Source organism: Oncorhynchus nerka, linkage group LG20, assembly GCF_034236695.1.
Source record: "Oncorhynchus nerka isolate Pitt River linkage group LG20, Oner_Uvic_2.0, whole genome shotgun sequence".
Classification (NCBI taxonomy): Eukaryota; Metazoa; Chordata; class Actinopteri; order Salmoniformes; family Salmonidae; genus Oncorhynchus; species Oncorhynchus nerka.
In genome coordinates, this window is record NC_088415.1 from 49,994,399 (window position 1) to 50,008,890 (window position 14,492).

Genomic DNA, 14,492 nt, shown 5'->3' on the forward strand with positions numbered 1-14,492 from the left:
TGGGCCATATAGTATGGACTTGTTCAGTGGGTGTGGTCAGTAATTATGGTCAGTAGTTGTGTGGTTGTGGTCAGTACTAGTGTGGTTGTGTTGCAGGTTCTTTGGGTCCTATAGTATGGACTTGTTCAGTACTTGTGGTCAGTAGTTGTGTGGTTATGGTCAGTAGATGTGGAAGTCATTAACATTAAGCCACAGAAACTTGTGTTGGCAGTCTAAAATGGTGGATTTAGACAACACCGGGCGAAATGGTGCGTTTTTACATTGTCCCACAGTGAAAATGTAGTTGGTATTCCCGTCAGTAATAACAATAATTATATTGATAACTAGAAAAGGTAGTCTCAGCTGCCTGAAAGTGTTATTATTATTATTGTTAGTGGAAGAAGTTTGCAGGTGAAAAGTCTCTGTGCCCTTGAGCAACGCATTTCATCATCATCAATTGCTTCTCTAAGTCACTCTGGTTGAAACACCATGTTTAAACTAATGGGAGTTATTGGAGTTAAAAAGTTGGAGTGTTTAATTTAAAGTTGGTTTGGAGTGTGTATCTTAAAAGGCGTACAGCAGTGTTCCAAAAATTCAGATTTTGTTCAAAATTAGCATTTTGCAATTCATTTTGTGTGCTTTTTACCCCTTTTTTCTCCACAATTTCGTGATATCCAATTGGTTGTTAGTCTTGTCCCATCGCTGCAACTCCCGTATGGACTCGGGAAAGGCAAATGTTGAGAGCCATGCATCTTTCAAAACACGACCCTGCCAAGCCGCACAGCTTTTTGACATACTGCTCACTAACCGGAAGCCAGCCACACCAATGTGTCGGAGGAAACAACTGGCGACACGAGTCAGCGTGTATGCGCCCAGCCCGCAACAAGGAGTCGCTAGAGCGCAATGGGACAGTCATTTTTTAAATTTCTTAGAAGAATTACTATTGCTGAATAATATTTTTTGCAATGGATTAGGAAGTGCACTATTTTTTGTCTACCTTTTCAATAGACAATTGGTGGTCACTAAGCCTGTATTTGGTCAGGATCTGTCTCTGTTTTTGTATCTCTGACAGAGTAGAGATATTCTGCCAATTTGTATGATCTTTTTAGAGCCAAATAGCAAATTTTGTGTTTTTGTTTCATTTTCCCAAGTTAAAATAGGAGGTTTTAATTTTTGTAACAATCTAATTCATGTTCCTGTGTGTTTGATTGTTTAGTGTTTTTAACAACTGACATAGGGGAGGACTCTTTTCAAGGTTCAGCTCTTGGCTTTCCAGTGCTTTGAATTGAAGGGATGTTTTGGGGCTTCATTTTAAATAGTGCCAAAATGTTAGTGTCCTTTTCTTTATATTATCAATTAGAGCAAATATTCCGTCTTCCGCTCTGCACGCATTATTTGGTACTTTCTCTGTTTTCTTTCCCTCCCAATGCTTATAATCATAATTGCAGGTTGATCCCTAAACCTCACTTCAATATAGTGAAATTGGTCAAATGACACAATTGAGTATTTTGCACCAGATTTGGATTGGAATATTTATTTTGGAGAATTGTATTTTTATGGAATAAAATGTTTTGCCAGACCATAGGCACCGATTTTTAGTCCCCGGTAGTTGTAGATTGGTCCAACATCGGTAGTTTGTTGATGTAGATGTTGAACAGGGTTGGACTGCACCGCTGTCTCACCCACACCCCTGGCCCCTCTTGTGCAAAAAAACTCTGTTCTCTTAGTTTAATGCAACATTTGTTATTCACATAAATGGATTTAATGACGTTGTGTAGTCTACCCCCAGTGATGCTTTACAGGGTTTTGTAATATAATCAGACCTTCCTCACAAAACATAACACTCTAAGTAAAAAATGTTGTCTTTCTACCCAAACACAGAACATTCACACGCTAATAAACCAGCATGTTCATCAGAACAACAGAGGGAAAGTATTTGCACGTTTTGTTGATTTTAAGAATGCTTTTGATTCATGCCAAATGGAATCAAAAGCATTCTTAAAATGCAATTTGCTTTTACCTCATATGACTTCCATGATATTGATAAAATGAAGCCTGGTTTGTTCTAAGGTAACTTTAATACGATAGCTAGTGTAAGCCTAAGAGCGCCTTTCAGCTGAACCAGGGCTCTCCAACCCTGTTCCTGGAGAGCTACCCTCCTGTAGTTTTTCACTCCAACCCCAGTTGTAACTAACCTGACTCAGATTATAAACCAGCTAATTATTAGAATCTGGTGCGCTAGATTAGGGTTGGCGCAAAAGCCTACAGGACGGTAGCTCTTCAGGAACAGGGTTGGTGTGCTCTGAGCTCAACATCAGCATTTACGTAGCTACAGTCAGCACATTTATGTGAGGATGCAGAAATTATTTTGTTTACCAAGTTGTGTAGCCTAATTTATGCAGTAATATGAATGACAATATGATAACTTACTGAACATTTATATTCGTATGGGGGGGAGGGGGTAACTTTATCGATTTGCTAACGTTACTTTATCATGAAGCATGTTTGTTCATTAGCTTTCTTAGTTAGCTAGCTAGCAGGAGTTAGCTGTGGATTGTCAGCTAATTTAATGCTTATGGACCGGAAAATTAACCCTTTGTCTGCACATGCTTGTGGATTGTCTGCATTAATCAAGAGTGTAATATGGTTTGGTTGCATTATTGCATTTTGTAATACGTTTTAGAATAAAAGTTGCTTGGGTTGTTAAATAGTTTGTACTTACTGACTTGTGGCTACTGGGATATTTACGGTCAACTTGAACTGCGGACCAAGAATGTCAGGTTGCCACGAAAGGTAAGGAGAGGATGTCATGTGAATTGAAAAGTTGACATCTGTTTAGTCACTCCCCTCCTCAGACTCTCCTTCATCTCTCGTAGTGGGAATAGGGCCGAAGACATCCTATAGCTCGGGAGTACTGTGTTTAAGCATTTCATTCCTGATGCTATCAGGGCTACATGCCTTTCCAGCTTCAAGGGGCTTTTCACACTAACCAACTTTGGCGACACAAACTAGGTCCAGGAGAGATACTTATGTAGTGTAAAGAGATGCTTTGAAAACAACAGGTGTAGACTAACAGTGAAATGCTTACTTATGGGCCCTTCCCTGCAATGCAGAGAGAATAAAAATAAAATAATAGATAACACAAAGAATAAATACACTATGATAATGTGGCTATATACTGTACACCGGGGAACCAGTACTGAGTCGATGTGCAGGGGTATGAGGTAATTGAGATAGATATGTACAGATAGGTAGGGGTAAGGTGATGATAATGATAAAAAGCAGCAGCATATGTGACGAGTCAGAAAGGTTAGTACAGATAGTCCAGGTAGCTATTTGGTTAACTATTTAGCAGTCTTGTGGCTTGGTGGTAGAAGCTGTTCAGCGTCCTGTTGGTACCAGACTTGGTGCTTGCCGTGTGGTAGCAGAGAGAACAGTTTGAATTGGGTGGCTGGAGTCTTTGACAATTTTTAGGGCCTTCTTCTGACACCGCCTGGTATAGAGCTCCTGGATAACAGGGAGCTTGGCCCCAGTGATGTACTGGGCCATACGCAGTACCCTCTGTAGCACCTTGCGATTGGATGCCAAGCAGTTGCCATACCAAGCGGTGACGCAGCCTGCTACCAATGGTGCAGCTGTAGACAATTTTGAGGATCTGAGGGCCCATACTAAATCTTATCAGCCTCCTTAGGAGGAAGAGGCGTTGTCTTGCCTTCTTCACGAGTGTGTTGGTGTGTGTGGATCATGTTAATTCCTTAGTGATGTGGACAGAGAGAAACGTGATGCTCTCGACCCGTTCCACTACAGCCCTGGATGGGGGTGTGCTCGGCCTTCCATATCCTGCAGTCCATGATCAGCTCATTTGTCTTGCTGACATTGAGGGAAAGATTGTTGTCCTTGCATCACATTGCCAGGTCACTGACCTCCTCTCTATAGGCTGTCTCGTCATCAGTGATCAGGCCTTCCACCATCGTGACATCAGCAAACTTAATGATGATGTTTGAGACGTGTGAGGCCACGCAGTCATGGGTGAACAGGGAGTACAGGAGGGGATGAAGCACGCACCCGAGGGTCTCCCGTGTTGAAGATCAGTGTGGCCACCTGGGGGAGGCCGTCAGGAAGTCCAGGATCCAGTAGCAGAGGCATGTGTTCAGTCCCAGGGTCCTGAGCTTAATGATGAGCTTGGAGGGCACTATGGTGTTGAGTACTGAGCTGTAGTGAATGAACACCATTCTCACATACATAAATATAGTGCCTTCAGAAAGTATTCACACCCCTTGACTTTTTCACATTTTGTTGTTACAGCCTGAATTGGGGCGGCAGGTAGCCTAGTGGTTAGACTGTTGTGCCAGTAACCAAAAGGTTGCTAGATTGAATTCCCGAGTTGACAAAGTAAAAATCTGCCCCTGTCATTCTGCCCCTGAACAAGGAGATTAACCCACTGTTCCTAGGCCATCGTTGTAAATAAGAATTTGTTCTTAACTGACTTGCCTAGTAAAATAAAGTTTAAATAAAAAATGAAATTTAAAATGTATTCAATTGCAATTTTAAAAAAATGTTGTCACTGGTCTACACACTATCACAATGTCCGTGTAAATTTTACAAATTAAGATAAAACATTAGGCTAGCTAACATTAGGCTCTAACTAGAAAAGCAAACGGCTCTGGGAAACCTATAACAACGTCAACTAGGCAGCCAGCTAATGTTAGCTAACAGTACACTAGCTTGAAATGAAACCACTTTGTCAAATTTAGAAACGTGTAATATCTGAAAATGTAGTTAGACTATCTTACCTGTTTACATCAACATGCATCATGGACTCGTCACCCTTTTAGTAATCCCATTCTACAGCTGCCCTTAGTTTGAAGATGTAATCCGGAGACAGGTGTTTTCTCCATCTCTTTAACTATCATACTCTAATTCCACTGATTTCAAAAAACGTGATCCTCCAGAAAGTGGAGAGCAACACTTATGTAGCTCCACTACGCAATACATTTTTTTATAAAGCCACGTTTAACAGGATTACCAACAGACCGACAAGCTCAAATAGACAGACGTCTTCAATATGGCAGACCAATCCAAACTTGTCTCTTGGCATGTCCAGCCCACTCATTATCTCAGCCAATCATGGCTACTGGGAAGATTCACCCCTTTTTCTGTGGCTTAACCAACAAGGCTCGTAATGTAACAATTGTATTCGTTTTTACAGATGGCATACAAGTTTGTTATTAAGGCACATGAAAGTTCACATGTTCGAGAAGGCATTTCTGCCAAAAAACGCATTTTGCAAAAAAAAATGTTTACGTTCAAGCGTCTCTTTTGTGAAGTCGTGACTTGCGACATATGCCTAGTTTCCTGAATCGGGTCACAAATGTGGAAAAAGTCAAGGGGTGTGAATACTTTCTGAAGGCACTGTTAGTGCTCCAGGGTGTCTGGGATGATGGTGTTGTGAGCCATGTAATCTATCTGGCCCCGCCTTGTGAATGTTAACCTGTTTAAAGGTTTTACTCAAATCAGACATTTAAGAGCGAGATTAGATGTCCAGAACAGCTGGTGCTCTCATGCATGGTTCAGTGTTGCTTGTCTTTAAAGCAAGCAGAGAAGGCATGAAGGCTTTTGGGTTTCCCTTTGTAACCTGTGATAGTTTGCAAGCCCTGCCACATCCGACGAGCGTCAGAGCCTGCGTAGTAGGAGTCGATCTTAGATGTTTGATGACTTGTCGTAGGTTGTTTCCTTTTAAGAGTCCCAATTGGTGTCCCGCTCCTTGAAAGACGCTGCCTTAGCCTTTAGATCAATGCGGATGCTGCCTGTAATCCACGGCTTCTGGTTGGGATATGTACGTACTATCACTGTGGGGATGACTTTGTTGATGCTCTTATTAATGAAGCCAGTGCTCAACCCGAGGTTAGTGGTTGCTGATGTCGAGAAGCTGTTTTCCGTCATAGGAAATGATGGCAGAGACATTATGCACAAAAATAGTTCAGATAATTAAGATAGATAAAAAAAATCACACAAAATACCAGAATTGGTCAGGAGCCCATAAAACTATCGCTATCCACTGCAGCACCGACCTTAAAAACTCTGAGACGTCTCCTACACTACCCTCTTGTTAGTGTAAAGGAAAAGGCTCTCCCACACCACATGTCCCTGCAAGAACAACCTTAATACCAGTAGACAGCATTTTTGCTCTGTTAGCCAAATAAAAAATGAAAGGCTTTTAAAATATCCACACATTTGTGAATCATTACATTAATCAAGTGTGTAAAGCTATGTACAATATGGTTTCAGTGAGAAGCTCCTGTATAGTTTGAATTGCTATCCTTATTTTGTTTGTCTATATACTATGTTATTTATGGTATGCTAATAGCTGCACTCATGAAGCAAGGATGTGGCTTTGGTCACACCACCTCCAAGGCTAGTGTAAACAGAAAAGTAGAACATTTGATGTTGAAGAGAAATAGATCTCACTAGACATATTTTACTCATGTAAATCCACCCTAAGACTTTGTAATTGATTTGAAAATTCAGCTTATGTAATTTGATAGTCAATTGGAAGTGTTTAATTGTGTTTTCTAGGGAGCTGAGTTTTACTGGATATTTATTTCGTTTAAATTCAGATGTTATTATTCCATAGAGATGATCTTTCCAAATGTAGCCATTTTGAATGATCATTCTTCTATGCTCCATTCAGACCATTTCTCCCAGAACTGGTTTCCATCAATAGAGTTTCAGTGTTTTCAAAATGTTTCCATTTCTTCCATCTTAGGTTATGTTTGTATTCTTTCAATGTGTCACAATTATTCTTGCCGAACATCTGTATCTTGTGGTTGGTAATGTTTTGTCTTGGATAAATATCTAACATTTTTTCCTTGAGCTTACAATTACCATCCAACCATTTCTCTTTTTGAGGTTTCCAATTAGAATTGTTTATTTTTTGGTCTATTGCATAAATGTGCTTTTGTGGCTGCTTTATGATAAATCTAATGAATGTATTTCTCGCTCGCTCTCTCTCTCACTTTTCCCTCCGTTCTTTTGTCCTCCCCAGGCAACAAATCCTTCAACATGATGTCCCACACCGGAGACAACACGGAGTTGCTGGCTGAAATAAAAGCGGGGAAGAACCTGAAGCCCACCCTACACAGTAAAGGCTACACAACAGTCTTCTCCAACAGCGGCCTGCCGGGCAATAATGTATGTGGCTTCTACACTGTCATAACATAACTATTAAATGTGAAGACTGTTATGTGATCAATTCTCCGTGTAATTATTCCGTGATTTGTTTAATCACGGAATAGTGATTAACTAGGAAGTTGGGGCACCACGGGAAAATGTTTAAAGAGCCTCTATTTCCCAAATGTAACTTCAGATATTTTTATATATTATCAATTACTCACTTATTAATGTATTATTACCTCATCAGTCATATTCTGAATGTCGCAAACCCTTGGATATCTGCACGAACCCTAACATAGATCATGAATCAGGGATAAACTATTTTTTAAATTTATTTTATTTCACCTTTATTTAAAATTGGCTTATTTATTTACTAACTAAATAAACACACACACGATATGTCATACGTTGTTTACTAACATGATACAATGAGAAGTCCCTAGTAGACGAACCGATATGACAGCTTGGTAGACTAAGGAAAGGGGTGAGGACAGCTCAAGAGCGGGAAACTCAGTGGACCCACGTACATACAGTTCATAACTACACTCTCTAATACTTTGAACATGCACAGCCACTCATTCGAAAATAAATTGCAATTGACATATTTATGAGTGTATGCCTTTGTTGTACCTCTCTTTAATCGCCGGTCCGTCTGCTAGAGAGTCAGTAGATAGAAAGTCTCTGGTTTGTTCATCAGAGATCAGTCTTTCATAGTTGTAGCTTGTTATAATGGATATGTCAGGCGTACCATTCGGTCGTTCGATCGGTTGTGTTTACCAGTCTAAAGTACTTAAACTGCTGCAGACTGAATAATTGTTCTTTAGTTTGTAGATTTCAGCATGGGGATGATCCCTACGTTCTCTGGTCTTGTCCTTAGGTAGAGTTGTAGTTTAAACCATTTTGCAACATCCAGCTCATGCCTTAGTCTGCTTGGTCAATAAGTAGTAGCCATTTCAACGTGGGGACCCCGTCCCTGCGTTCTCTTGACTAAATGTACATTTTTGTCACAAGTCCTTTTATTAGCTCTGTGGAAAGGGACGTTCCATGACGTTTGGGTATAATGTCTGTGCTTATAGGGGCGTGGCCACTGACTGATCATACGTTACTATGAAAAACCATTCTCATTTAGAAGACTAAGATCACATTATCATCTTTCCAAAAGTATTCTTATAATTAATCCTGTATTTCATACAACATTGATACAAACCCCAAAATTAGGAAGTGTATACAAACAAAGATACAGTAATGTGGGTGTCATGTTCTGACCTTTATTTCCTGTGTTTTGTATTTAGTTAGTATGGTCAGGGCGTGAGTTGAGTGGGCAGTCTGTTTGTTTTTCTAGGTTTTGGGTATTTCTATGTTTCGGCCTAGTATGGTTCTCAATCAGAGCCAGGTGTCATTAGTTGTCTCTGATTGAGAATCATACTTAGGTAGCCTGGGTTTCACTGTGTGTTTGTGGGTGATTGTTCCTGTCTCTGTGTTTTGCACCAGATAGGGCTGTTTTTGGTTTTCCACGTTTATTGTTTTGTAGTGTTCATGTTTATCTGTTTTTATTAAACATGAATCAATATAACCATGCTGCGTTTTGGACCTCCTCTACTTCACCACAGGAAAACCCTGACAGTGGGTCTCTTGTCGTTCATGAGGTCACCAAATGAAACAAATTCAACATGGTCATTCTTTGCTTCCCCACCGACCGGTTCCACAATCTCAAAAATAGACGTTTTGATGGCTTCTCTGTTCCACTGTGAAATCCTCTCTCCCCATACTGCATGTCCAAAGGGGGAGAGGATCTCTTCAAGGAATTTACGACCTGTCGTTAAGTCATATAACTGTGGAGAGAGAGATAGGGGGGGGCACCTATGATCCTCCCCCAAGGGCAGTCATGACAACACCAACACTAGATAGATAAATAGATATGGTCATTGTAGCAGACACTTTTATCCACACACCACAGAATATGCAATCATATTGTATGGGTCAAATCCTAACTCCAATTTAAGTAGAATTTTCACTTAGTCATACAAAGTGAAAATCATAACTTCCACTGAAGTACATATTCAAGGAAAACTGGTGCTGTTATAAGCTGCAGCAGGCTCCAACCAACGGCTCCAGCCATCAGAGCCATACACACTTTGAAAAAAAGGGTTATTCTCCTGTCACCATAGTATAACCCCTTTTTGGTTCCAGGTAGGACCCTGGTTCCATGTAAAAAAGGATTCTACCTGAAACCAAAAAGGGTTCTTCAAAGGGTTTGCCTATGGGGACATCCGGGGACATCCGAAGAACCCTTTTAGGTTGTAGATAGTACCCTTTTTTCTAGGAGTGTAGATGCAAAGTTCTGTTTTGGTTGGTGATATAGAGAAGTTTTTTTTTATATGTTGCTGAGGATACTGTAGTATTAGCAAAGCAGTTTGACTCATTCAGTAATATGTGTTGGAGGTCATATGGGATCACCGGTCCTTCTTAAAGAGACATTACAACAACATTCTATCATTTGGTCGGTTGACCATAAGACATTTTCAAACAAACTGTGCCATGTTACTGGATCTACTTACCAAAGCAGGAGTTAGCAGATGTAGAACAGTGGTACACACCCCCTTTGGCATTGCCCAATAGTTCTCCTCTTACTACTGACTGTGGGAATCCATGGCAGAGGACAGAAATATTAATATCAGTGACATTTCACCTCATAGACAGTAGTATAAGTAGGCAGACCTGAGTATGAGGAGAGACTAACTTTGTATACATTTGTAGACTACCAACAAATAGTAATTGTTTTCTGGTAGCTGAGGGAAAGGGTAGTCATTATAACCAGGATGTACAGTGTCTTCAAAAGTATTTATCCCCCTTGGATTTTTATTTGGATTTCATGTAATGGACATCACCAATTTGGACTATTTTGGGTAAGTGAAATGAAAAAAAATACTTATTTCAATAAATTCAAAAAAATATATATAACGGAAAAGTGGTGAGTGCAGATGTATTCACCCCCTTTGCTATGAAGCCCCTAAATAAGATCTGGTGCAACCAATTACCTTCTGATGTCACATAATTAGTTAGATTGCACACAGGTGGACTATGTAAGTGTCACATGATCTCAGTATATATACACCTGTTCTGAAAGGTCCCAGAGTCTGCAACACCACTAAGCAAGTGGCACCATGAAGACCAAGGAGCTCTCCAAACAGGTCAGGGACAAAGTTGTGGAGAAGTACAGATTAGAGTTTTTTTTTTTTTTATATCCAAAACTTTGAACAGCCCACTGAGCACCATTTTAAATCCATTATTAAAAAATGGAAAGAATATGGCACCACAACAAAACTCACATACCTGGCAAGCAGGGCATTAATCAGAGGAGCAGCAAAGATACCAAAAATGACCTGAAGGAGCTGCAAAGCTCCACAGTGGAGATCCATAGAAGTATTAGGCACCATTTTAAAGATAAAATTCTCGTTAATCCAGCCAAAGTGTCTGATTTCAAAAAGGCTGTACAGCGAAAGTTCCACAAACGATTATGTTAGGTCACCACCAAGTCACAGAAAAACACAGCCATTTTTCCAGCCAAAGAGAGGAGTCACAAAACGCAGAAATATAGATCAAATTAATCACTAACCTTTGATGATCTTCATCAGATGACACTCATAGAACTTCATGTTACACAATACATGTATGTTTTGTTCGATAAAGTGCATATTTATATCCAAAAATCAAATTTGACATTGGCGTGTTATGTTCAGTAGCTCCAAAACATCCTGTGATTTTGCAGAGAGCCACATGAATTCACAGAAATGCTCATCATTAACATTGATAATAGATACAACTATTATACATGGAACTTTAGATAAACTTCTCCTTAATGCAACCGCTGTGTCAGTTTTTTTTTTACTTTACGGAAGAAGCATACCATGCAAAAATCCCAAACCAGCCAAAGAGCCCAAACCAGCCAAAGACATATCCGCCATGTTGTATAGTCAACATTAGTCAGAAATAGCATTATAAATATTCACTTACCTTTGATGATCTTCATCAGAATGCACTCCCAGGATTCCCAGTTCCACAATAAATGTTTGATTTGTTCGATAAAGTTCATCATTATTTATGTCCATATACCTCCTTTTGTTAGGGCGTTTGGTAAACAAATCCAAGCGCGCGTGCAAGCCCAGCGGGTCGGACGAAAAGTCCAAAAAGTTATATTACTGGTCGTAGAAACATATCAAACGAAGTATAGAATCAATCTTTAGGATGTTTAACATAAATCTGTCCGAACCAGAGAATTCCTTTGTCTGTAGAAAAGCAATGGAACGCGAGCTAACTCTCACATGACCGCGCGTCACGAGCCTGTGGCTCTCTGCCAGACCTCTGACTCATTCCCCTCTCATTCAGCCCCCCTTCACAGTAGAAGCCTGAAACAACGTTCTAAAGACTGTTGACATCTAGTGGAAGCCGTAGGAAGTGCAAGATGACCAATATCCCACTATCTTCAATAGGGGCTGAGTTGAAAAACAACAAACCTCAGATTTCCCACTTCCTGGTTGGATTTTTTTCTCAGGTTTTTGCTTGTCATATGAGTTTTGTTATACTCACAGACATCATTCAAACAGTTTTAGAAACTTCAGTGTTTTCTATCCAATACTACTAATAATATGCATATATTAGCATCTGAGACTGAGTAGCAGTCTGTTTACTCTGGGCACGGTTTTCATCCAAAAGTGAAAATGCTGCCCCTATCCCAATGAAGTTATAGAAAAAAATAAGCAAACACGTTTGGTGTTCGCCAAAAGTCATGTGGGAGACTCCCCAAACATAGGGAAGAATGATGAAACTAAAATTGAGCTTTTTGGCCATCAAGGAAAATGCAATATCTGGCACAAACCCAACCCTCCTCATCACCCCGAGAACATCGTCCCCACAGTGAAGCATGGTGGTGGCAGCATCATGCTGTGGGGATGTTCTTCATCGGCAGAGACTGGGAAACTGGTCAGAATATAAGGAATGATGGATGGCGCTAAATACAGGGAAATTCTTGAGGGAAACCTGTTTCAGTCTTCCAGAGATTTGTGACTGGGAAGGGAGGTTCACCTTCCAGCAGGACAATGACCCTAAGCATACTGCTAAAGCAACACTCAAGTGGTTTAAGGGGAAACATTTAAATGTCTTGGAATGGGCTAGTGAGAGCCCAGACCTCAATCCAATCTGTGGTATGACTTAAAGATTGCTGTACACCAGCAGTGCCCATCCAACTTGAAGGAGCTGGAGCAGTTTTGCCTTGAGGAATGGGCAAAAATCCCAGTGGCTAGATGTGCCAGGGTGTGCCAGGGTTATAGAGACGTGTAGCTGTAATTGCTGCAAAAGGTACTTCTACAAAGTATTGACTTTACGGTCTTTTCTTATAGTCTTATTTCTTGCTTGTTTCACAATATAAAATATTTTGCATCTTCAAAGTGGTAGGCATGTTGTGTAAATAAAATTATGCAAACCCACCAAAACATATTTTAATTCCAAGTTGTAAGGCTACAAAATAGGAAAAATGTGAAGGGGGGTGAATACTTTTGCAAGCCACAACTAAGACTAGAGGTTAGTGGCACAAAGGTGCCTCATCTGAAATTGTAAAGGCTGCTGTGTTGGCAAGTATTTGTATCCCCTTCTGGGTTTTAATGAAAAACAATACGCCTATGATATCGTTCATTGCTTCTGTGGCGATGAGTTTTATATTGCTATTATGTAACGTCAGTCAGTGGCCTTTGATAAAAAGATTATATTCTGGAACAAAGGGTTTTTCCAGGCATCAGAAGGATCCCAGATTGAGTGCTAACAGTGTATTTACCTGTGAAACCTCATTGAAGTGACGAGACACACTCTACAACATGAGACTTTCATCCCACATGATCAACATACACTGTATGTCAGGGATCATCAACTAGATTCAGCCGCGGGCTGATTTTTCTTCTTGAGCAGATAATTATGTAATTATGTTCTCAATATGGGAACACAATTACAAATAATTTGTAGACTGTAAATTCACCACGAGAAACTCAAACAGATATGTTGGAACATACTTTTAAAAAATAAATAAAACCAAGCTTACATCTGGTATATGATCATGTGTCTTTATTATGTGGAAGAATACTCTGGAACAGATTTCCTTAAATTAAAATCACTTGGAGCTGATTTCCTGGTGTTTTTACAGTATTTTATGCCCAACAAAGAAAAACATTTAAAAGTACAAAAGTTTTGCACAGCCATTTGCACTTATCACAATATGACCATTTAACAGTTGGTCAAATGGTGACTCACTGATGGCTGAACAAACATGTCACTCCATGGTGGGTTTTTAATGCTTTTGACTGTTCACTCTGTCATCGTGGAGAAGAAGTGAGGAGTGCTAACTTGATTCTTGAGAACCCATTGTTCTCCCCCTCAGAGCAGGCATGGCCTTCACCGTCACTCTTGCTTGCATTACACTGAATTAGCCCAAAGCTTCCACTCCGTGAAACCAATGAGTAAGCAATTCAATATGAGTGGTGCTCTGTGCGGTTGTTATTTGCTACGTGTGACACACCGAAGCAACTTGTTAGGTTCTCCTTTTATTCTATAGGCAGTCAGTCTTGTTTCAAATACATACATACATAAGCAAAAGTATATGGACACCTGCTCGTAAAACATCTCATTCCAAAATCATGGGCATTAATAAGGAGTTGGTCCATCCTTTGCTGCTATAACAGCCTCCACTCTGGGAAGGCTTTCCACCAGTTGAAAATTGCTGCAGGGACTTGCTTCCATTCAGACACAAGCATTAGTTGGGCACTGATGTTGGACAATTAGACCTGGCTCGCACTCGAACCATGAAAAACAGATCATTATTCCTCCTCCACCAAACTTTACAGTTGACACGATACATTTGGGACAGGTAGCGTTCTCCTGGCAGCCAGATAGTGAAGCATGATTCAGGCGTTTCCACTGCTCCATAGTCCAATGGCGGTGAGCTTTACACCACTCCAGCCGACACTTGGCATTGCACATGGTGATCTTAGGTTTATGTGCGGCTGCTCGGCCAAGGACACCCATTTCATAAAGCTTGCAACAAACACTAATTGTGCTGACGTTGCTTCCACAGGCAGTTTAAAACTCGGTAGTGAGTGTTGCAACCGAGGAAAGGCGAGTTTTACGTGCTTCAGCACTCGGCGGTCCCGTTCTGTGAGATTGTGGGGCCTACCACATCACAGCTGAGCCGTTGTTGCGCCTAGAGGTTTCCACTTCATAATTACAGCACTTACCGTTGATTTGACAAACTGACTTGTTGGACGGCCTCCTATGGCGGTGCCACGTTGAAAGCGACT

At 40.5% G+C, this 14,492-nt stretch overlaps 1 protein-coding gene across 2 annotated transcripts in view; it reads left to right on the forward strand.

Moving 5' to 3' along the window:
- Positions 1-14,492, forward strand: part of LOC115102704 (espin-like) — a 133,649-nt gene that overhangs the window by 77,257 nt on the left and 41,900 nt on the right. For both annotated transcript variants that reach the window (XM_065005560.1, XM_065005559.1), the window contains one exon: positions 7,025-7,170. In XM_065005560.1, the coding sequence (XP_064861632.1) occupies positions 7,025-7,170 (146 nt within the window). The remainder of the gene's footprint in view (positions 1-7,024; positions 7,171-14,492) is intronic.